This window comes from Sus scrofa, chromosome 16 (genome assembly GCF_054392235.1).
Source record: "Sus scrofa isolate SSC_HxYL_T2T_F1_AM1 chromosome 16, Sscrofa_HxYL_maternal_Yorkshire_Landrace_v2.0, whole genome shotgun sequence".
NCBI lineage: Eukaryota > Metazoa > Chordata > Mammalia > Artiodactyla > Suidae > Sus > Sus scrofa.
In genome coordinates this window covers 56,438,929-56,461,898 of record NC_139398.1, presented here as the reverse complement: position 1 = coordinate 56,461,898, position 22,970 = coordinate 56,438,929, and the positions used below count along the sequence as shown (strand labels likewise).

Genomic DNA, 22,970 nt, shown 5'->3' with positions numbered 1-22,970 from the left:
AGTTCTTATTTATTTATTTAGGGCCGCAGGTGCAGCATATGGAAGTTCCCATGCTAGGGGTTGAATCAGAGCTGCAGCTGCCAACCTACACCACAGCCACAGCAACACCAGATCCAATGCCGTGTCTGTGACCTACAATGTAGCTCACAGCCACACTGGATCCTTAACCCACTGAACGGACCATGGGATTGAACCAGCATCTTCATGGATACTAGGTCGGGTTTGTTTCTGCTGAGCCACAACGGGAGCGCCAAGACAAGTTCATATTTAACTCTCCAAATAATTTTACTATCAGAAATACTGAAAAGCAACTCCTCCCTTTTCTTGTCTTTTTAGGGCCATATCTGCAGCATATGGAAGTTCCCAGGCTAGGGCTCGAATTGGAGCTACAGCTACCAGCCTACACCTCAGCCACAAAAATGCAGAATCCAAGCCCAGTTTGCGACCTATGTCACGGCTCATGGCAACATCAGATCCTTAACCCACTGAGCGAGGTCAGGGATCAAACTGGTGTCCTCATGGATACTAGTTGGGTTCATTACCATTAAGCCACAATGGGAAGTCCTAATAAGCCTTTGATTCAAATGACAATATAAATGTGTGATATTATAGCAATCCAAAAATAACAATGATTTTTCAGTGTGGAAAAAATCATGGAATAAGCTAAGATAACATAATGAAATTTTCATATTTCTTAATTATTTTTTAAAAACACTTTTATAATCAAGAGGGAAGGTCCTCAAAAAAGTATTTTCAATGTTAAAGCATATATATTTCTATGTCATAAGCTGTAAAACACAGTAAGTCCACAGATACTACTTTATTTCCTGAGCACCTACTTTCATCAAGCTGTCTGGAAGAACATCTTTGTGACTAAGTGTAGCTGACGAGTAGTTCTGCTGTCCTGAAATGAATATATCATCTTGACAAGGATCTCCTGGACAGGATGTCTGGGGATGCTTCAAATGAGGGGGAAATAAAAAATAAACAAGTAATGATCTTTAAGATGTGAAACCAAAATGATGATGACACTTGAAAGGAGATTATAAAAAATATTGCTAGATAATGGAAAGATAAAGACCCAAATCAAACTTTACCATCATAATTGCTATCAATTTTAATAACTTTATGATGGATGTTAACTAAACTTATTGTAATCACTTTGTAACATATACACCAATCAAACTATTATGATGTATACCTTCAACTAATATAATGTTCAATGTCAATTATATTTCAAAAAATTGGAAAAAAATATTAGTACCTTTAACAAGTCTTCCAAAGTTACATGACAAAATGTTTTTATAATGTGTGAAAAGTATGTATGAGTATATACTCTTAAGCTATTCCTTTATAATGTTTTTAGTTTTATTTACAGTAATACCTATCTTTTAATACTTTAAATAATAAATTTAGTTATTAATCCAAGTTAGGAGTCCCAAATATATGCACTCTTGTTGAGCACTACAAAAAGTTGTTTTTGTAAAAAAAAGTTAACTGCCTTTTTTTTAAGTCTTTTCAGGGCCGTACCTGCGGCATATGGAGGTTCCCAGGCTAGGGGTCTAATTGGAGCTGTAGCTGCCAGCCTACACCACAGTCACAACAACACCAGATCCAAGCCGTGTCTGCAATCTACACCACAGCTCACAGCAATGCCGGACCCTTAACCCACTGAGCAAGGCCAGGGATCAAATTCACAACCTCATGGTTCCTAGTCAGATTCGTTTCCACTGTGCCATGACAGAAACTCCTGTTTTTGTTTTTTTTGGGAGGGCCATGCCTGTAGCATGTGGAAGTTCCTGGGCCAGGAATGGAATGTGCACCACAGGAGCGACTCAAGCTACTCAAGCAACACCAGAACCTTAACCACCACACCACAAGGGAAGAAGTGCTGTTCTTTTAACAGCACAGTATCATTCAGGATTTTTCTTGTTTTAGGGCCACAGTCATGGCATATGGAGGTTCCCAGGCTAGGAGTTGAATTGGAGCTATAGCTGCTGGTCTATACCACAGCCACAGCCATGCTAGATCGAGGCTGCAGCTGCAACCTACATCACAGCTCACAGAAATGCCAGATCCTTAAACCACTGAGCAAGGTCAGGGATCGAATGTGCAACCTCATGGTTGGTTCCTAGTCAGATTCGTTTCCACTGTGCCACAACGGGAACCACCAGGATTTTATTATTAATGGTGAGTAACAGCAATAAACATCGTCTTATAAAACTTGCTTTAGCTTAATTCTATCATACTAATAACAGCTCAATATTTTCAAAAGCACTGGTCTGTGAAATGCTTTTAAATTTAATTAACTTGAGTTCATATTTTTATACATCAAATAATATCCTTACATTATCATTTATCTCACTGATACTTTTAGAGAAAAAACAGACTCAATGTTGCATTATCTCTGAATATTTTTTATAAATACGCTGGGAAGCAAGATACCTATTTTTCGCCTTAATTCAGTTCAAAACACGCTTAGCTATATTTTAGAAAACTAAAGCAACTGTGATAAATAGCATCATTGTTACTTTCAAAAAAGTGTATATGGCTGGCAACATAGATACGCAAACTACATCATCATGTTGAAAAATAATCTGAAATCTACTTCATTATGATATGCCACAGGATGCCTATAAATCTAAGGATTTATAATTTAGTCTTAGGAACTATGTCTGTAACAAACCTATCACATGCAGTTTGTTGCTAGTGCAAACCATGGCTTAGCTTTTTTAGATGTAGTTTGATCTTATTTTGTCTATTTATACAATGAATACCTTATTTTCCTTTTGTTTTTGAGATGTGCTTTCAGAAAGCATAATAATCAGCTTAGCTCACAGCTTGAAATTTGAACTCAAGCCCTAAAAGTACAACTATGTCTTTAAATGAACAAGTGCATTATGGATGAAAAACTGAAACGCAACAGGTTCAAAGGATCTGAATTTAAGAATAAGAAACAAAAAACATTAGTGTTCAAGAATTAGTAAAGAGCAATTGTTCCAGATGACTATGAAGATTATCTCTGAGTTAATAAAACCCTCGGTCTTTACCCTGTGGCTTCAGCTGGAATGAGTGCCAAAAATGCAGGAGTTAATAGCCACCCTCCTCCTCTCTTCCTGTTTCAAACTGCTAAGTTATAAAACAATCGCTACCACCATTATACAACACAGAAACCTGGTGGTGGCCAGTGACAGATGGCAGGGCTGGACAGGTGAGGCCCTGTCAGGGCAAAGTGGATCCAGGAGACTGCTCCTACCCTAGAATACAACAGAGTAAAGCCAGGGGTATATTAAAAAGTAGTAGGGGTTACGGGTGCTGGGAAAACGGACCCTCAGGAAAAAGGAAAGGACCCAGAAGCAAGCAGAGTCCGTATGGAAATAAAACTATGAAGGAGATGGTAAAAGTTATAAAAAAGAGAAGAAAGGTCTTTTCAGGAATGGAAGGAGGGGGCAGAGGAAATATTTATTTAGAGGCCATGTTATCAACCTCAAGTGGTTATGGAAAGAAAAACTGTAAAACAGCCACGCAGATTAGTTCTTTCTCCTTTTCTGTCATTCTTATCCCCTACCCTTAACTTTAACTTTCATTAAAAGAATAAACCTTTCATCTTCCCTACTAAGGATTATGCTGAGTTGTGGGTAATGAAGGATTTGGGTTTTGCCTTCTTGTTGGTACTTGGTGCAACTTCTCCAGCCTCATATTTAATACCTTTCAACAAATCATGATTAAACTTAGTTCCAGGTACTTAACTGTCAATCTTCCATCAATAAAATGAAAATTATTCTTTCCCACAACCCCTCTGTGTGTTATGCATGGCATACTTTAAAACCTTGAGTTAGGGAGGGCAAGCTAATTTCATTAAGAGAAAACTATACAAAGTAAAATAATCTAAAAAATTCTTTCGGATTCCTATTGCCCATCTCTTTTTACATAAATAAGAGCTGACTGACTACATCCTTGGTTATGGCCACAGAAACTTAAGAGATAAAGCCTAAATTAGTTTTGCAGAAAGTCTTAGAACTAAGCCGTGGAAGAACCGGGAGGTAACCCACTGTAAAAATTCATTTTCTAGAACTGTTAAAACATTAAAATGTGGGTTTTTTTTTTTCCTCTCTTCTATGTACTAAAAGTACTGATCTACTACAGGTACTCACTCGAAAAATGTGCCCACCAGAACCTCTTCCGTCTGCAATACTCAAGGCAAGACTGCCTTGGCTGCCATGCAGCTCCCTAGTGCTGCCATAGTGAAAGTTGCTTACAGCAGTAAAATTGGAATTAAAGGACCTTGACAGCATGCTCTGAATAAAGAGGGGACAGATTTAACAGAGATTAGTGTAGCATGCAGAATTCACAAGACATGTTATATACATGGACATATATACAAGTAACCCCAATACCACGCAAAAATGTCATGCAACACTAAATTTTCAGTGCCACTGAAAGAAATTGGCACTATTTACCATATATTTACGTGACAACGTACATATACACACATAAATTACATGTAAACCCAACCATTCACATGTTCAAACACCAAATAAAAAAGTGCAAACATACAGCTGTCTTTGTAAAAATGCTATTATTTCTATTCTACCCCTAACATATCTTATCAGAAGTTCGTCAGAAAACAGGAATTGATGTCATACCCAGATATATCTGCATGCATATAGTTATACACAGAACACAAATTAATTTATTTCTTTTTTTTTTTCTTTCTTTTTTAGGGCTGCACCCATGGCATATGGAGGTTCCCAGGCTAGGGGCTGAATTGGAGCTGAAGCTGCCGGCCTACACCACAGCCACAGCAATGCCAGATCCGAGCCGCATCTGCAACCTACACCACAGCCCACAGCAACGCCAGATCCGAGCCGCATCTGCAACCTACACCACAGCCCACAGCAACGCCAGGTCCTTAACCCACTGAGCAAGGCCAGGGATCAAACCCACAACCTCATGGTTCCTAGTCTGATTCATTTCTGCTGCGCCATGACAGGAACTCCCTAATTTCTTTATAAAGACAAATTTTACCAACAACCAGTTACTTCTTGGTCAAAATGGGTTTCTAGAGTTTATTTCATTTTATAGAAATTGTCTTTTAAATAAACATACATAACATAGCACAAAATATATCTGCAAAAAAAAAAACACCTGGCTTTTGGCCGCTGCAATTTCTAATAAAAATTTTCTGCTGCATTTAGAAAAATGTCTTACATTAGAGAAAAGTCTATGTTTTAGAATATATATAAATAATAACATAAATGTATATATTTATGTATATAAAAGGTTCCTACTGCTCTACAATTACCAGGAAAAAAAACCCCAATAAAACTAGAAAATGCTTATGTAAAATTTTTTTCCCATTCATATAGATATTAAATATTATTACATTTTAGAAGTTAGTAATGGCTTTGCCGCTAAAACTTGAAGAAACACAGATGGAATCATTCCACAGACTGAGGCTTTACAATTACCAATCCTGGAGCTGCCTGAAAATGTACTTCAATAAATGGACTGCTTGATTCTCACTGTTCCTGCTTGTTTATTCTCAGAGTTAACTGAGATTCTTTCACATGCATGCTTTTAGTCATGTTCTTTTAACATTTAGGGTCTGATGATCAAACAGAGAGAAATCTTATTTTGGACATGGCTTATTATTAAGAAATACAGAAATGCCATAACAAGCATTTCTACATTACTCTTAGGAAATAAACACTTTCTCCAGATTATAAAGTTGATGTTTAATAGGAAACATTAATATGACATTCCAGAATGAAAATATAGTTATTTTGTGGAGTCTAAAGTAATGACTAAAGAAAAAACTAAATTTAATAAGGTAGGCCAGTACTTTCCCAAACCATTTCACAAAGGATAGGGATTTGGCAGAGGCAATTTCAGAGGTTTTCTAAACATCTTATTAGAAAGTAAAAATAAATTATATACATAATTACACCCACACAGAAACATTTAAACATCACACACTCATGTGATATATACAATTTTAACAGGTTAACTTCAATGACCTGATATTAATAATAAGCTTTTTAATGATGTGTTGATCTTGGAACAAAGCCTTTTCTGTCACCTTTGAACATGTGCAAGGTTTTCGTAAATATTTCACTGAGCAAGAAGGCTTAAGTTCGGAACAGGTCCGATTTTGAATCCAAGCTTGCACACAGATATCTGCAAAAACTGCACCCTGTCTCAAAACATCAACACATTGTACAAAGCTCAAATAAGTGCCAGACATATGTCCTGGGTACTGTTGTTCATTACATGCTAAATAGCTGTTTAACAGCAAGTGAACATGGAAATCATCATGTTGTGTTAAACATACTCTGGTTGAATGCTTCTTATCAGTTTTTAATATAATAAGGAATATTGGCAAATGCTGATATTAGCAATTATTTCATTTTGAAATAAAATTTTTATTCCTTTCAATCTTAGTTGATTAGTTTAATTAACTAAGTCTTAATATTTCTGAGGTGAGGTCTATTTTATATGTTGTGTCCCAGGTACAGTTTGTTGTGGGATTGGGAAGAACAGGTTACTACTATAGGGTTGAAAAACCAAGTAAGCTTCAGTAACATCTCTTTCAGTATTACTACTAAACTCCCAGCTGGGCAAAGTAGCAACTTTTCCTGTAAAGGTAGGGCAGGCATTGTGAAATCCCCTGGGGAAATTTTTCAAATGTCCATGATGCCATGAAAATTGTGTTTAGGGGAGGGAGGAGATGCAGAGGAGCAAATAAAGAGATCTTCCATCCCCTCCATGATTTTCAACCAATGCTTTCAAGTTTGGAGTCTACCTCATGTTGCTCTGTGTCCTCAAAAGGCTTTTCCTAGCTTTACTGAATTAATTCTCACCTCTACGTTACCAAAGGGCCCAAGTGGAAAACTAGTGTCATGCATTCTCTAAGCAATATATGGCAAGTTTCTAAACACAGAAAGCAGAGAGGAACAGGGAACAATGAGATGACTGCTACCTGCTTCCTATTTCCTCAAGTCCAGGCAGAATTTTTTCTCTGTCAGAGAAGAAAGAGTAGGGGGAACAGCCATCTAAGATGTCAACTAATAATGTCATGATAAGCAAACTCATCTCTTCCTCCAGATCTGCTAATCCTCCTCAATATCCAGTTAATGGTTTCTAACAAAGAGTTATGCAAGGAACCAATCTCAAGCTTAATCTCTTTTCCTCAATTAATGATTTTTTTTTTTGTCTTTTTTTTTCTAGGTCCGCACCCATGGCATATGGAGGTTCCCAGGCTAGGGGTCTAATCGGAAGTGTAGTTGCTGGCCTACGCCAGAGCCACAGCAATGCCAGATCCGAGCCGCATCTGCAATCTACACCACAGCTCACGGCAACACCGGATCCTTAACCCATTGAGCGAGGCCAGGGATCCAGGGATCGAACCTGCAACCTCATGGTTCCTAGTCAGATTTGTTAACACTGAGCCATGATGGGAACTCCCCTCAATTAATGATTGAAGAAGCAAACTCTCATAGTATCTATTTCAGAACTGTCTCTTGAGTTTGTTCCTTTGTCTCAATTCCATGGACAGAGTCTTCATTCCATTTATTTTCTGGAACATTAGACAGCCTCATAACTCATCGACTTTATAGCTTCTTTCCCCACAGATCCAGTTCCACATTATCACCAGAAGTTTATTTTGTAAAACAGCTTTCTTTTGCATAAGAATTTCCTAAATTCTTTAGCAAAGCACACAAATTCAAAGAGCCTCCATAGTATGTACAGAATTACAGCCAAAAGAAAATAGATAGATGAGAAAACAGAACTGAAAAGAGCTAACAATTAGACAGAGGCTCAATGTGAACTGATACAAGGTATTAATCACATTTTAGGAATTGATTTCGGAAAAACGTGACAAAGCATATTAAAAAATAACAACTAATTGAAGTTGTTTATGTTAATTTGCTTTAAAAAGTATCTTATATTTGATAAACAAAGTTAAGATAACTCTTAGATAAAATCCACTGATGGAAGATAAATCTTAAAGAATGAATACACTTGGGCCACATAACTGGCACTAGTATATCAGATTTCCAGATTAAAGAATTTTTATCTTTCAAAAAAGGACTATCTACAGATCAAAGTATAAACTGAACATGAGCTTATTTTACCAACAATTTCCAAACTATACTAGAGCCACAAGCACCTGAGTTCAAACAGGTCAAAAATGCAATTCAGGAAAGTCAAGAGTAATTGCCATGCCAGAAGCCATCTGGGTCAGTGACAGTGTTAGTCATATAACATGAACTGGGAAAAAAATTTCAGGTGAGATACATTTACAATACATTTCTTGTTATTCTGTTAACTATACAGTAAATTGCTATTTTATACACATATTTACATAATCAATTATTAATAGATGAGAGCAGAAAATCAGAAAATACTAAACAGAGGTAAACATGGATATACATATCTTATTTGTAGTATGTGCGGCATAAATATATAAAATAAATGTAACCCCCTTAGAAAACACTAAGGAGTAAGAGAAGCAAAAGAAGTTTATATTAGCATCTCAGCTGTTTTGAGTCTGGGTAAATCTAAACTTGGACTTCTGCTATCACTGCCAAGGAAAAACTTTTAGAATATAAGAATATATTAAATAATTGAGTATGATGCTTCATTTTATTCAAAAAAACAAACACTGCCAAATATTTTAAAGGAAAATTAGTAAATTCATAGAGAACGAAAAATTCATGCTTAATTACCTTTTCTAACTTTTTCGCCTCGATGTGTCGTAGTACTTGTTCTCGCCAATCATGAGGAACTTTACTTTTTCCTGGAGGATCTAATAATGAATGCTCAGAACCAACCCTTGCATTTGGTCTTTTGGAAGGACTAGTCCGTGAATAATTGAAATCACTAACTGACATAGTTCTCTCTGGTATTTCACTAACAGAGGGTCGAGCACTCTGAGGCCTTGATGCATTCTGACCATCAATGCTGTATGTACGTGCAGAGAGAGGTCTCTGTGATCCTGACATCATTGGAGGAGTTCTTCCTACTGAATGTAACTCTCTGTATGATAAATAATCTCCTTCAGGAACTTGGGCCCGCCTCATGGGGCCTGGCTCACCAAGATTTACAGAGGCTGCAGAAGACACACTACTCTGTCGCTGAATTGTAGTTCGAGTTGCGCCAGGAATGAGACGGTCATTTGGTGAGACAGCCCACATTTCCCCATGCCTTCCTGGACCAAGTCTCTGATGTAAATGGTACCCAGTACTAGCTCGAACATTGTTATGATTAGAGAAATTCATATTGGCAGAATGTTTAGCATGACTGTGATTTTCTGTACTCTCTGATCTAGGAAGGCGCTGTGGAGGAAAACTGACATGATCTATTTGGGGATTTTGTTTGGAATGCCACAAAGTGTCCTTGACTGCAGTACCGCTACTGTACTGGATATTATATTGTGGAGGACCATATATCTGAGGCGTAGATTGTGGGCCACTTGTTGTGGGACCCCTTATTATATTCAGCTCTTCAGGATTATGATTTGAATCAAACTTGAAAATTGCTTTTGTACCTGATATCAAATCAGAAGATGAAGAAGAACCAGTAAATACTTGCAATGGCTGATCATACAAAAGTGTAGCTGACTTGCTCCTGACTATATTTTTTCCATCAATAGTAGATGTTACCTTAACTGTTGCACTTGGCTGTTGGGGTCCATTATCACTATGAATGTCATAGATTTTTAGTCCTCCAGTCTCCATATTAGTTATGCTATGAGACTTCACAACAGGTCCAACTGGCCCACTTCTCTGAGGAGAGAGATCTTCAGTGCTTTTGGAAAGACCCACATCAATAGAAGAATCAGTGTCATGTGATTCAGTCCTCCTAGGAGACTGTGGAGTTTCCTCAGAATGTCCATTTACTTTATTTATGCATTCAAGATTAGGATACTCATTTCCATTTTCCAAGTGCTCAGCTTCTCCTTCAGCATTCCTGCTTAAAAAGCCTGCTCCAAGCACTATATCCTGTGTCTTTGATCTTTCCACTATCTCTGGTTGAAATGTATCATTAGTTACAAGTTTATTAAGATTCATATTGATATGGTCTAATTTGTGAGATTCATCACATGTGGCTGTTGAATCAATACCTTTTTCAATAAGAACTAATCGCTCTTCAATATTCAAATCATATTCAGGTAAGTTAAAATCTTTCTTATCGGGAACCTTGAATTTTTCTTCTGTTGAATGATTTAAAATATCTCCATTTTGTAAAAGGCTGTTAAAATTTTCATCTTCTTGTCTAAAACAAAGATAATTTTATTACAAAAAATCATAAAGCCCAGTCTTCTTAGTACTAGGGAATATTAGTAACTAATTAGTTAATGCATAGGTATGCAGAAAGAGCACTGATGGGAGTCATAGATAAAAGGCATTTATTTATTATCAAGCATGAAATTTAAAAATATTATTGTATCATTCAAATAATATAGATTTATATTAGGAGTTCCTGTCATGGCTCAGTGGAAACGAATCTGACTAGCATCCATGAGGATGCACGTTTGATCCCTGGCCTCCCTCAGTGGGTTAAGGATCTGACATTGCCAGAAGCTGTCATGTAGGTCGCATGTACGTATGTAAAACATATTGATTAAAATTTAGATAAGATTATTTTTCATCAATATCACCAATCACTTTGCCACAATATAGCTTAATAGACCTAAACAAAGAAGAAAAATGTGCTTATTATGTGATGACATAATTCTCTTCTACAGCTACATCTTTTCATGAATGTGCCAAAAAGTAAAGTGCTTGAAAGATGGGCACATACATGGACAAAAAGCCAGTAAGTTGAATTGCTGAGTAAAGAGCACAGAATATTTTTACAAATAATTCTGAAACCTCACATTATATATCAGTTAATCATATTAAGTAGGCATTGTTAGATTCAAATATATGAAAATTATACAAAGAACTAAACTATGCTCAAATATCTACAAAACATAAAGACAGATCAAAGAAGAAACTAAATCTAATCACTTTTCTAAGTGACTAACTTGTATTTGGCAAACATCTATAAAAATGTGCCACTACAAAATTGTAGAAGACATTTTATTTATATTTGGTGATATGAAAACATTTGTATCCTCTTGTATTCAAGTTGTTTCAACAAATATTCTTTTTTTTTTTTTTTCTTTTTAGGGCCACACCTGTGGCATATGGAAGTTCCCAGCCTAGGGATCAAACTGAAGCTGCAGTTGTCAGCCTACACCACAGCCACAGGTGCTGTGACCTACACAGCCACTTGAGGCAAAGGTGAATCCTTAATCCCCTGAGCCAGGCCAGGTATCAAATCCTCATCTTCATGGATACTAGTCAGGTTCTTAACCTGCTGAGCCACAATGGGAACCTCCTCAACAAATATTCTTTTAACACTGATCTTCCCATTAAAAAACAGAAAATATTATTAGAAATACAACAACAAAAAGATCTTGTTGTACCCCATTCTTAGCTTTTATTTCATTACAAAATACATGATTTAGAAAATACTAAACTCCTGCCCAACAGTATCAATAAAACTTTACTATTCAACAAATTAATCATTATCTTAATAAAGTTATACAATTAATATGTTACCACACTAGATCTTAGCTTCAAATTCAGAGGATATAAATGATTAATCATAACTACAACTACATAATAGTTATACTTATTTTGAAATATAAAACTCATCTTCCTTTTAAAGCAATGCAAATCAATACAAGAAAAATTTGACTTAAATATGCCTAGAACCGAAGAATGATTTAACTCATAAAATTAAATAAGAATATCCATAAAATAAACTATGGGTTCAGTAGTAAACCAAACCTTTCTATCAAGCACTCTAGCTGACTTATTAACATGAGTAATAAATTTATCTTAAAATTTACCCAAATTCAAGTTTGTAGGAAGTAAGTCTTGCTTCAGAGTTTGACTAGAAATTTAAGTCTAAGCCAAAGATAAGGCAATAATCTGAAATATTTGATTGAGCCCTTTAACATAATGGTACCCCACAAAGGGACTCTCCATTTCCAACTTGAAAAAAGATCCCTTTTAACTTGAACTATTCCAAACAAGCTATTTATGTTGTAATACCTAGAAATATTGTAAAACTGTTCTACCTTTTAATGAAGAGAATTAGAATATTTTCTCCATTATTTAAAAGACTAATTTAAGGAGTTCCCATCATGGCTCAGTGGAAACGATTCTGACTCATATCCCTGAGGATGCGGGTTCGATCCCTGGCCTCGCTTAGTGGGTTAAGAATCCAGCTCAGATCCCGAGAGCTGTGGCTGTAGTGTAGAGACTACAGATCCCATTCAACCCCTAGCCTGGGAAGCTCCATATGCTGCGTAGGTGTGGTCCTTAAAAAAAAAAAAAAATTGCTTCTCGGCCTTTTGGCTAAGATCAAGTGTAAAAAAAAAAAAAAAGACTAATTTAAAATGGAAATGTATAAAAACTAAGTAACTAGCAGTAAAGTGGGGAAGAAACCATATACTGTCTAAACCACTTACATAATATTTGTAAAATCTTTTATGTTTTACTAATACATATTTGCCTTACCATCTTTATTTACTGTACAAATAAATTATCTTAAGACGTTTACAAACCTGATTTTAGAATTAATACCAATATGAGTTTGCTTCACTGGAGAGCAGAGTGAGGTATCTTGACTACTATCAGTATTAAGAGAAACTGAATCAGACATCCGAGACGGAGAAGAACAGTTGCTGTTATTCTGATTGCTATTGTGCGTAACTTCATCTGATAAAGAATCTGTATCCTTTGTATCATCTGAAACATAAAAACCTCAAGCTATTGGTAAAGTCACAAAGAATTTCCAGTGATGACGAAAGGCATTTATATTGCCCTGGTTCAATATATAAGGTAAAGAATTATATGGGTAAGAAGGTAACCAGGGGTTCACCTCTGAAAATTCAGTTCTAACGTACAAAGATTAAAGACTTTAAAAATAGTGATACATTTAGTTTGTTTTTGTGATATGTTTAGTTTTTTAAAAAACATGACTAATATTAGGAGTTCCCATCATGGCGCAGTGGTTAACGAATCCGACTGGGAACCATGAGGCTGCGGGTTCGATCCCTGGCCTTGCTCAGTGGGTTAAGGATCCAGCATTGCCGTGAGCTGTGGTGTAGGTTGCAGACGTGGTTCGGATCCCGAGTTGCTGTGGCTCTGGCGTAGGCCAGTGGCTACAGCTCAGATTAGACCCCTAGCCTGGGAACCTCCATATGCCGCGAGAGCGGCCCTAGAAAAGGCAAAAAGATTAAAAAAAAAAAAAAAATATATATATATATATATATGTGACTAATATTAGAGTGACTTCAAATATGATTTAGTTTTAACTACTGATATGATGATATCACACAATGTCTTCTAAGGCCATCAATTAATTTTAGTGAATATGTTTTCCCACACATTTACAGTTTTTAAAAGTCATATTAGGAGTCCTGCTGTGGTGCAATGGGGTCGGTGGTATCTTGGGAGGGCTGGGACACAGGTGTGATCCCTGGCCCAGCACAATGGGTTAAGGATCCAACATTGCTGCAGCTGTTGCTTAGGTCGTGACTGTGACTCAGATCTGATCCCTGGCCCTGGAACTCCATGTCGTGTGCCGGACAAAAAGAAAAAAGTCATATTAATAAGAAATACAGAGTACAATTTACAGCTGTGGTAAACATATCTGGGGTAGAAATTACTTCACACATGTATGGAATTGTTTTCATCTATTCTGACAATAAAAAAGGGCAGTGCAGTCAAACAAACACCAGGTGTTCCCAATGGCACAGTGGGTTAAGGATCTGGCATTGTCACTGTACTGACTTGGGTCACTGCTGTGGTACAAGTTCAAACCCTGCTCCAGGAACTTCCACATGCCTTGGGCTTGGCCAACTGCGTGCCCCCCTGCCCAAAACAAAGAAAACAAACACCAAACAAATCAAGATATTTTCACAAGGTCAACTCTCTCTTCATGTTATATAAACAGGAATACACAATATTCATATTCTATTATAGACAGGTACTATATAAAGTACCTGTTTTAAGTAATGATAAAAAGATAACAATAGCTTTACAATGCTAAAGCCTTTTTTTAACCTAACTCAATTCTAGTGAAATCATAGAAATAGTACATACAGACATAGTCATAGCAGATTATACAAATTAAGAATATTTCTGCCATTCCAAATATTTCAGTTCAAGCTCGCTGGATTGTGTTTATAGTTAAAAACAGTAGCACATGGGGGCTCTGTAACTTTAAGGTGCTTTAAGATATGCATCTTGGATTCTGAATTTTTTTTTCTTTTTAGGGTTGCACTTGCAGCTTATGGATGTTCCCAGGCTAGGCGCTGAATCAGAGCTGCAGTTGCCAACCTATGCCACAGCTACATCACCACCAAATCAGAGGTGTATCTGAGACATACACCACAGCTTGTAGCAATGGAGGATCCTTCACCCACTGAGGGAGGCCAGGGATCAAATCTTGCATCCTCATGGATACTAGTTGGGTTCTTAACCTGATGAGCCACAATGGAAACTCCCAGATTCCGAATTTTTAAAATACTATTAAACTACATGGCATTTATATTCTTTCCTAGATATATTCCTCCTCTTCTACCAGGAAATGCTGGATAAACCTTTGTTGGAGATAATGTAGAAATGTTCAGATATTTGGTGGGAAAGAGTGACGGAAGGATAAATCGAAGGGGTGGATACTCTTTAATTTCCAAGAATCGGAGATTCTATGTTATATGAAATAATGGATGACAGGGGTGGGATAGATGAAGTAACAACAAACATCTGCTATACATCAGGTACTGTGCTAGATTTGAGTATACTGAATAATCTAACACATTTTGACATTCACAAAATCCTTCATTAGCCCCATTTTAAGTCTAATTAGATATACACATGGACAAAATTAAGTAGCTCAAAGATCACAGGGCAAATAAGTGGTAGAGATGGAATCACAACCCAGGCTTATCTGCCTATAAAGCTCAGGTCTCTAAGTAAGCTGGTATCAATGAGGGAAAAGGTGTATCGAGATTTTTTTCTTTAAAAATGAGAAATAATGACTAGATCTTTTAGAAAGGCATGTTTTAAAAACTGTGTCAAGGAGTTCCTGTGATGGTGCAGTGGGGTTAAGAATCTGACTGCAGTGGCTTGGGTTGCAGGTTTGATCCCTGGCCTGGTACAGTGGCTTAAAGGATCTGGAGTTGCTGCAGCTATAGCATAGGTCACAGCTGCAGCTTGGATTTAATCCTGGGAATTTCCATATGCTGCAGATGAGGCCCAAAAAAAAAAAAAAAAGTTTCTAGAAAGTGCTTTAAATAACATGACTAATAAAATTTATTTACTTATAAATTTTATTCAGTCCATTTCTATTATTAGTGCTTTCCTTTAACATCTAACCTTTTTTATTATTACTAAGTGCTACCACTTTGGGCTGGTTAATAGAGGTTTCAATTAATGGTGGTCTCATCTCTGCCATTTTCATCTCTTCATCAGAAGAAAGCTCTTCAGATTCCTAATTTAAAGAAAAAAGAGAAAAAATTTACAAAAATAAATTTTAGTTTCTTGAAATGGATAAATATTAAGTCATAAGAACTTTGAAAAGAATACTTAGAATAGGTATAAAACCTTATTATGGTAATAGTGACTAAAACTAGCATATGACTTAAAATTTTCAAGACATGACAGTAAGGAATTCCCAATGTGACTTGACGGAAACAAATCTGACCAGTATCTATGAGGACACAGGTTCGATACCTGACTTTGTTCAGTGGATTAAGGATTCAGTATTGCCAGGAGCTATGGTGTAGGCCAGCAGCTACAGTTCCAATGTGACCCCTAGCCTGGGAACTTCCATATGCCACGGGTACAGCCCTTAAAAGACACCAAAAAAAAAAAAAAAAAAAAAAGGTAGTAAAACTGTGGACATTATTACAGTACTCCAAATGTCTAAGGTGTAGTTTTCTGTGTAGTCCTTAATTCAACTGGTATTAATGATTCATATGCACCTAGTACTATGGCAAACGCCAGAGAAACAAAAATGAATAAAACACAATCCCTGCCATTGAAAAACTGAGTTTATTGAAGGTGCTCTAATAAAAAGTCTATTCCTAACCCTCAAATTTATTTCCTCAAGTATCAATGGGCTCCAAGGAATCAGGACTGAGATATTCTTCTACCAAATGAATTAATGGCAATTTCTGCCCAGTTTGAAGACAGAATTTTTTTTATTATTCTCCATAATTTTTTTTCTTCTGGTATTTGGCAGTTGTCCCAGGTTATCTACTATTGAGTGCTACTAGGAAAAAGAAAAAAAAAAAAAAAAAGACCCTGTAGTCAACAAATACTGATAAAAAATTTTTTAACATTGTTTATACTGTATATAAAATCAGATCTCTGCAGGTTAAATTACTCCCAGTTAATATGATGAAAATAAATAAAAGGTCTTAAAAAGGTGTTTTATTAAAAGTACTTTTAGGTGCTCAAGAGTGGCAAAACAGAGATAAGGACTGGAGTCAGAAAACTATTTCAGTAAAAAGTCAGACAGTAAATATTTTACACTTTGCAAGCCACATGGTCTCTATTTCAACCAACCAATTCTGCTGCTGTGGCACAAAATTAGCCACAGACAATACGTAAATAAATTACCATGGCTGTCTGCCAGTAAAACAGAATTTCATCCAACTTTTCATATTTCATGAAACATGCTTTTTATTTTGACTTTTATTTAACCATTCAATAACGTAAAAGCTGCTTTTGGCTTGCAAGCCATACAAAAACAGGCAGTGGCCCAGATTTGGGTCATAGTCTATAGTTTGTCAACCCTGTTCAAGACCTACTATAACCATAAGAGACTGCTAAGTAATAGACTAGGGAGAGAACATAAACTGGGTTTAGGATTGAAAAGTGAGTAAAAAGGGAAAGGACATTCTGAGGAGAGTGAAGCGTGAGAATAAAAGGTATGGCAAGTCGGCTCCATGCAGCTGAAACTCAAGATAAGTGTAGCAGGAGAGACAGAAAAGGTAGACTGGACTGCATAGTAAAAGGTTAAGCTCTGAGTATGAACTCAATTAAGTAAATGTTGGTCATTAGTGAAAATTGCCAAGCCAGGAACTCACAGGATCAGATTATCTTTTAAGACTATAACTCTGCTATTAAAGACGTATGGAAAGAGAAAGAGACTGGCAGAAAGGAACCTAGCTACGGCAACAGTCCTGAAGAAAAAAAGACTATGTCTTTCCTTAGGCACTGGGAGTGAGGGAAAGAAAAAAAGAATTTGACGGAAATTGTGCAATTAGTAAGACTTAGCTGACAGAATGAATGCAAAGAATGAGACAACAGGACAAGGAAGGGAAAGTGGTCTGTCTTAATCTTTGATATCTGCAGCATTTAAACTACTGACCAGAGCTTCTCCTTCATGAAATTATATACCCTATAGGATACTGGGCTTCTGGGAACAGTAGTCTCCTAAATCACCTCCCACTTTTCTGTTTCCTTTGCTCATGTTAAATAATTTTCTTCCAGTTATAGCTCATGTTCTTTCCTTTCTTAATCCTGGATATTGCATTTTCTCCAATGATTATGTTTAATGTAGACAATTCTTCAATTTATAATCTACCTTTGATTTATCTTCTGGATCCAAATTTCCAACTACTTATTGAATATGTCTACCTGATGGTCTGGTCAACTGTTCAAATTCCACGTATCTAAAAACAAACTTGTCCTTCTAAACCTATCTGTTCTCTTAACACCCCCATTTCTGTTAATGGCTTCATCATCATCCTATTCAGGCATGGTTATGTAACTGTTCCCTCTTCTTCATTCCTTAAAGTCCGGGAAATTCACACCTAACATCTTTAGTATTCTTGCAACTAACCTTCTAGTCCACATTTTCTTCTATTATATTATTCAAAGTCCTCAAACTTGGAGAATTCAGTTGCTGCTGCCAGATAACTCTATAAATACATAGCTCTATCACAAGCAATGCTCTGCTAAAGAGTCTTCATTGGTTCCCTGAAGACTATAGTATAGAACATTAATTCCAAACTTCTTAGCACAACTTTTAAGGGCTTCAGAATCAGAATCTCATTGACTCTGGTACTTTATTTCACATGCTATAATCCATGACATATTCAGTCAGATGGAACATGCTCATTTCCACATTTTCTTTTTCTTTTCTTTTTCTTTTTATGGCCATACCAGTGGCATATGGAAGTTCCTGGGCTAGGGTCGAATTGGAGCTGCAGCTACCAGCCTACGCCATGGCCACAGCCACACCAGATCCAAGTCGCATCTGCATTCAATGCTGCAGCTTGCAGCAACACTAGATCCATAACCCACTGAACGAGGTCAGGGATCTAACTTGCATCCTCATGAACACTATGTCAGGTTCTTAACCCACTGAGCAACAATGGGAAATTCTCTGCATCTTCTAAATGTGACTCTTTGCCTCTCATTATTCCTTGCACACTTCATTCAGTTTGCCTATTTTTGCTAATTGTAGTATTTCAAAATACAGGTTAAATATCTTCTTCATCTTTAAGTATCCTTGGTTCTCTGTAGCCAGAAAATATCTCTTTTCTAAATTTCTGTTGCACTTAATACCTTCAACAGTGTATGCGGGGAATGTAAAACAGTACAATCACTTTTGGAAAACTGTGTGGCAGTTTCTCAAACAGTTAAACACAGAGTTATCATAGGATCCAGCAATTCTACTTTGAGGTATACACCCAAAGGAAAATATTTATCTGCACAAAAACTTGCACACAAATACTTAAAGCAGCCTGGAGTTCCCATCGTGGGGCAGTGGTTAACGAATCCGACCAGGAACCATGAGGTTGCGAGTTCGGTCCCTGCCCTTGCTCAGTGGGTTAACGATCCGGCATTGCCGTGAGCTGTGGTGTAGGTTGCAGACGCGGCTCAGGTCCCGAGTTGCTGTGGCTCTGGCGTAGGCTGGCAGCTACAGCTCCAATTCGACCCCTAGCCTGGGAACCTCCATATGCCGCGGGAGCGGCCCAAGAAGTAGCAAAAAGACAAAAAAATAAAAAAAAATAAAGCAGCCTTATTCATTATAGTCAAAATGTGGAAATAACCCAGAAATTTTAAAAAGGATGAAGTTTTGATAAATGCTACAATTTGGATAATCTCAATGACATCATGACAACCGAAAGAAACATTACAAAGACCTGTGATGTACCATTACATTTATATGAAATGCCATTTAAAATAGCCAAGTTTAGATAGGCAGTAAAGTAGATTACTAGCTGCCTAGGACCTGGGGGGATAGAGAAGTTGTAGAGAGACAACTAAGTATGGGCTTTCTTGCTAGGGCAATGAGAATGTTCTAAAAGTGACTGTAGTGAAGGCTGAACAACTTTTAGTATACTAAAAGCCACTGAACTGTACCATTTAAATGGGTGAAATGTACAGTATATAAGGTACACGTCAATAAAATTATCTTTAAAAAAACTCAGTTTTTATTGATCCATTGGAAGAATCCTTTTAAAAAAAAAAGACATATATTTAAGAAAAAAATACAATCAATGATACATGCTTCAATAAGTCAAATAACTAAAGTATACTTAAGGCAAACTTTTCATTTTTAAGTTACAGAAATAAAAGCAACTGCTATTATGGTTTTTTACAGAATTAGAACAGAACTGCCATAATCTAATTTACACAGTAAAACTTTTATACTCATTGTATGTACTCCAGTGTTTAAACTTAAAGCAATAAATGAGTGGAAGTTCCCTTGTGATGCAACGTGTTAAGGATTCAGTGTTGTCGCAACTGTGTTGCAGGTTCAATCCCTGGCCTGGGAACTTCCACATGCCATGGGTGTGGCAAAAAAGAAAAAAAAAAGAAAAAGAGAGTGGTAAATGAATGGTATAGCAAATACTACAAAATTTCTCAATGGTAAATGTATTAGCATATTTTCTTCTATCAGTATTAGGATTCTCCTATCTTTAGTTAGCAACAATGAATTATTAAATTCTTAACAGTTATCATTACTCCAGAATAATCATAAACCCATACCTCAAAAACATCATCATGATTAACAATATGCTTCAAGTTCTCGGAGGCCTTCATATTTGCAGTTACTGGTAGACTCCCAGGACTGACCTCAGCTTCAGGTTCACTGGTCTTCTGTATAGAGTTTCCTATCATATACTTTTCTCTTTCATCAGCTTTGCTTTTTACTGGAGTAGCACTTTCTGATGTCTACATAAAAGATTTTTTAAAAAGATAAAGAATTTATATTCCTTTAAGCTTTATATCTATTGTATTAAAGTTCAGATGAACATTTGGGAGTACAAATTTGTGTATAAAATAATTATAAGCTAGGAGTTTGGAATTAATATATACACACTATTATATATACAACAGATAGCTACCAAGGAGACCTACTGTATAGCACAGAGAAATCCACTCAATAGTCTGTAATAACTTGAAAAAGAATGAATTTACAGATCTGTATAACTGATTCACTTTGCTGTATACCTGAGAGTGACCCAAAACTGTAAATCAACTATACTCCAATAAAAATTTTTAAGAAGGTCATTATATCCATAATCCTTTAAAAATTTTAAAGAACTTGAAACAGGTTTTGGTCAATGCTTTTGAATTGAGTTTTCTAACCTTCACACCCACTTCATTATTTACAACTTGCTGATCTTCATGTGGTTTCAAATCTTTCCCTGAGTCTTCATTAGTCTCTTCATCTTTTAATCTGTGTACAATGGTTTGAACAGTTTTGACCATATTCTTAAGCTCATCTGGGTATGGTGTTGGATATCTCTTTAAATTTCCTTCCTAGAGAAATAAAATAAGTACAATTTAATATACAGATAAATATATATAATGTCAATCTCAAAATTTAATCTATAATCCATCTTAATTACATTGCATATCTAGCTCATACAGATAACTGTGAAGACAGACAATAGGCCTTGGAAAGCATTTTAGACTCAATAAAAGCATGGTTTTACACTAGTCAAAAGCTCACAGTTATAGATTCCAATGTTTTGAAAGCTTTTTAAAGCAGAATTAAATATATTCCATTTGTAGATACATGGTGTGGATAGTGCCAACACCATCACTTGGCTTTTAAGCAGATATATGTTTTCCAGCAAGATACTTATGCAAACACATATAAAATTCCTACATAGCTATGTCTTATGTGCTAGGAACCACTTCTAAGGTCAGCCTGTCATTTTCTGTGATTCAGCTAGTTATATGGGGGAAAATAATTACATCCATAAGTAACTGGGAAATGTTTATTTGCTACTCCTATCATTGCAACAACAGCTCATACAGAAACAAAATATTCATATCTAAGAATTCTTTATCCCTATAATATATATAAAGAAATAATTAAGGAAAGAGAAGGGTAAAATTATTTGCATTCCTCTTATATTTAGGTACAATACGAAATTGGGCTTTTAATCACATTAATTTTATATTGTTTTTACATGTATTGGATCAACAAAATTTCAAATGCCTTGAGAACAGGGAATGAAACCAATACCTCTTGTATCCTCCAAAATAGTACAGATTAGTTATATAGTATCCACTAAGTATCAGCATACCTGTTTAAAATTTGAAAGAAAAAAGAAAAACTCACTCTGGGAGGTGCCTCCCTTTCATCTTTGTCTTCATCACATTCAAATGCCACTTGAGCCCGCTGTTTTCTCTGTTCCTCCCACAATGAAGGATTAAAACTTTCATTATCTGATATAAACATAACTAGAGAAAAATAAAAAACTCCTATGTATTTAACTGTAATGAAAAACTATTACTTGCTCATAATTTTCTTTATGAGATCTGTTCATTACGATAAATCAAGACTACTCAATGTCAGCAGCTATAAATTCTACGTTAACAATTGGTGTTTCTAACATTTCTTCACAATATCAATCACACATCTTTTCTTCCTTAAAGATGATTTGTCTTGTTTTGTTACCAGAAGGATTCCTGAAGAGAATGAAACACATAAGACACTATTGATAGTGTGATTTTTATACAATTTCCTACACAAAGTAACATGGTAATACGTTATCTCATCCAAGTTTTGGATGTTTCTAATTCCAATATTGTTCACTATGCGGTGGGGGGCGGTTAAGACAGAAAGAAAGAAATTACCCTGATGGCATGTAATTATATCTTTACATTAAATGTTGTATAAAATAAAGTTTTACAATGTAAATAAAGTGATTACAAGATAGTCTCTGTATCAACACAGGAAAATTGAGAATTTAACAAACTCAATACATACATCTTGCTATCTGATATAATACTGAAGATTTAACAACTGTGACAGTTTTTTTGCTTCTTATTAAGCAATTAAAAACTAGGGCTTGGAGTTCCCCCATGGCTTAGCAGGTTAAAGATCTGCCATTGTCACTACTGTGGCTCTGGTTAAAGCTGTGGCAAAGGTTCGATCTATGGCCAGGGAACTTCCGCATGCCATGGATGTCGCCAAAAAAAACCCGAAATAAACAAAAAAACCCCTAAGGCTTAAAAAAGTTAATCTGTCTGACTTTTATACATCACCTTATAGAAGTCTGCGCAGTACAAAATAAAAGCACAAATTATTTTCTACATATTAAAACAACAATACCTACTCAAAAGAGACTAAAAGCACATAAAATTGGCTATTAGAAAAAGTGAAATTCTTGGAATACCCAAATATGGTCAGTTTGACTTTATGCAAAAGTAGTTTTATTATCATTTATTTTCAGTCCTTATTTTAGGCTTCTTACCCTTTTATTTTTCCGGCTACACCCTTTGCATGTGGATGTTTCTGGGCCAGGGACTGAACCTGCACCACAGCTGCAACCCAAGCCACTGCAGTGACAACACCTGATCCCCAACCTGCTGTGCCACAAGTAACTCCATCTTCTTACCCTTCTTTAATCTCATATC

The 22,970-nt window shown here is 36.1% G+C and overlaps 1 protein-coding gene across 30 annotated transcripts in view; it reads right to left on the bottom strand.

Annotated features, from left to right (window-relative positions):
• ERBIN (erbb2 interacting protein) overlaps positions 1-22,970 on the bottom strand; it is a 183,553-nt gene that overhangs the window by 7,280 nt on the left and 153,303 nt on the right. For 11 of the 30 annotated variants that reach the window (XM_085002379.1, XM_085002378.1, XM_085002383.1 and 8 more), the window contains 6 exons: positions 21,670-21,791; positions 20,685-20,858; positions 20,082-20,267; positions 15,447-15,561; positions 12,629-12,812; positions 8,733-10,281 (listed from right to left, as the gene is read on the bottom strand). In XM_085002379.1, coding sequence (XP_084858505.1) covers positions 8,733-10,281; positions 12,629-12,812; positions 15,447-15,561; positions 20,082-20,267; positions 20,685-20,858; positions 21,670-21,791 — 2,330 coding nt within the window. Of the gene's footprint in view, positions 1-839; positions 960-4,154; positions 4,299-8,732; positions 10,282-12,628; positions 12,813-15,446; positions 15,562-20,081; positions 20,268-20,684; positions 20,859-21,669; positions 21,792-22,970 lie in introns of all 30 variants that reach the window. The other 19 variants (XM_085002374.1, XM_021076799.2, XM_021076801.2 and 16 more) reach the window with 3 other exon arrangements.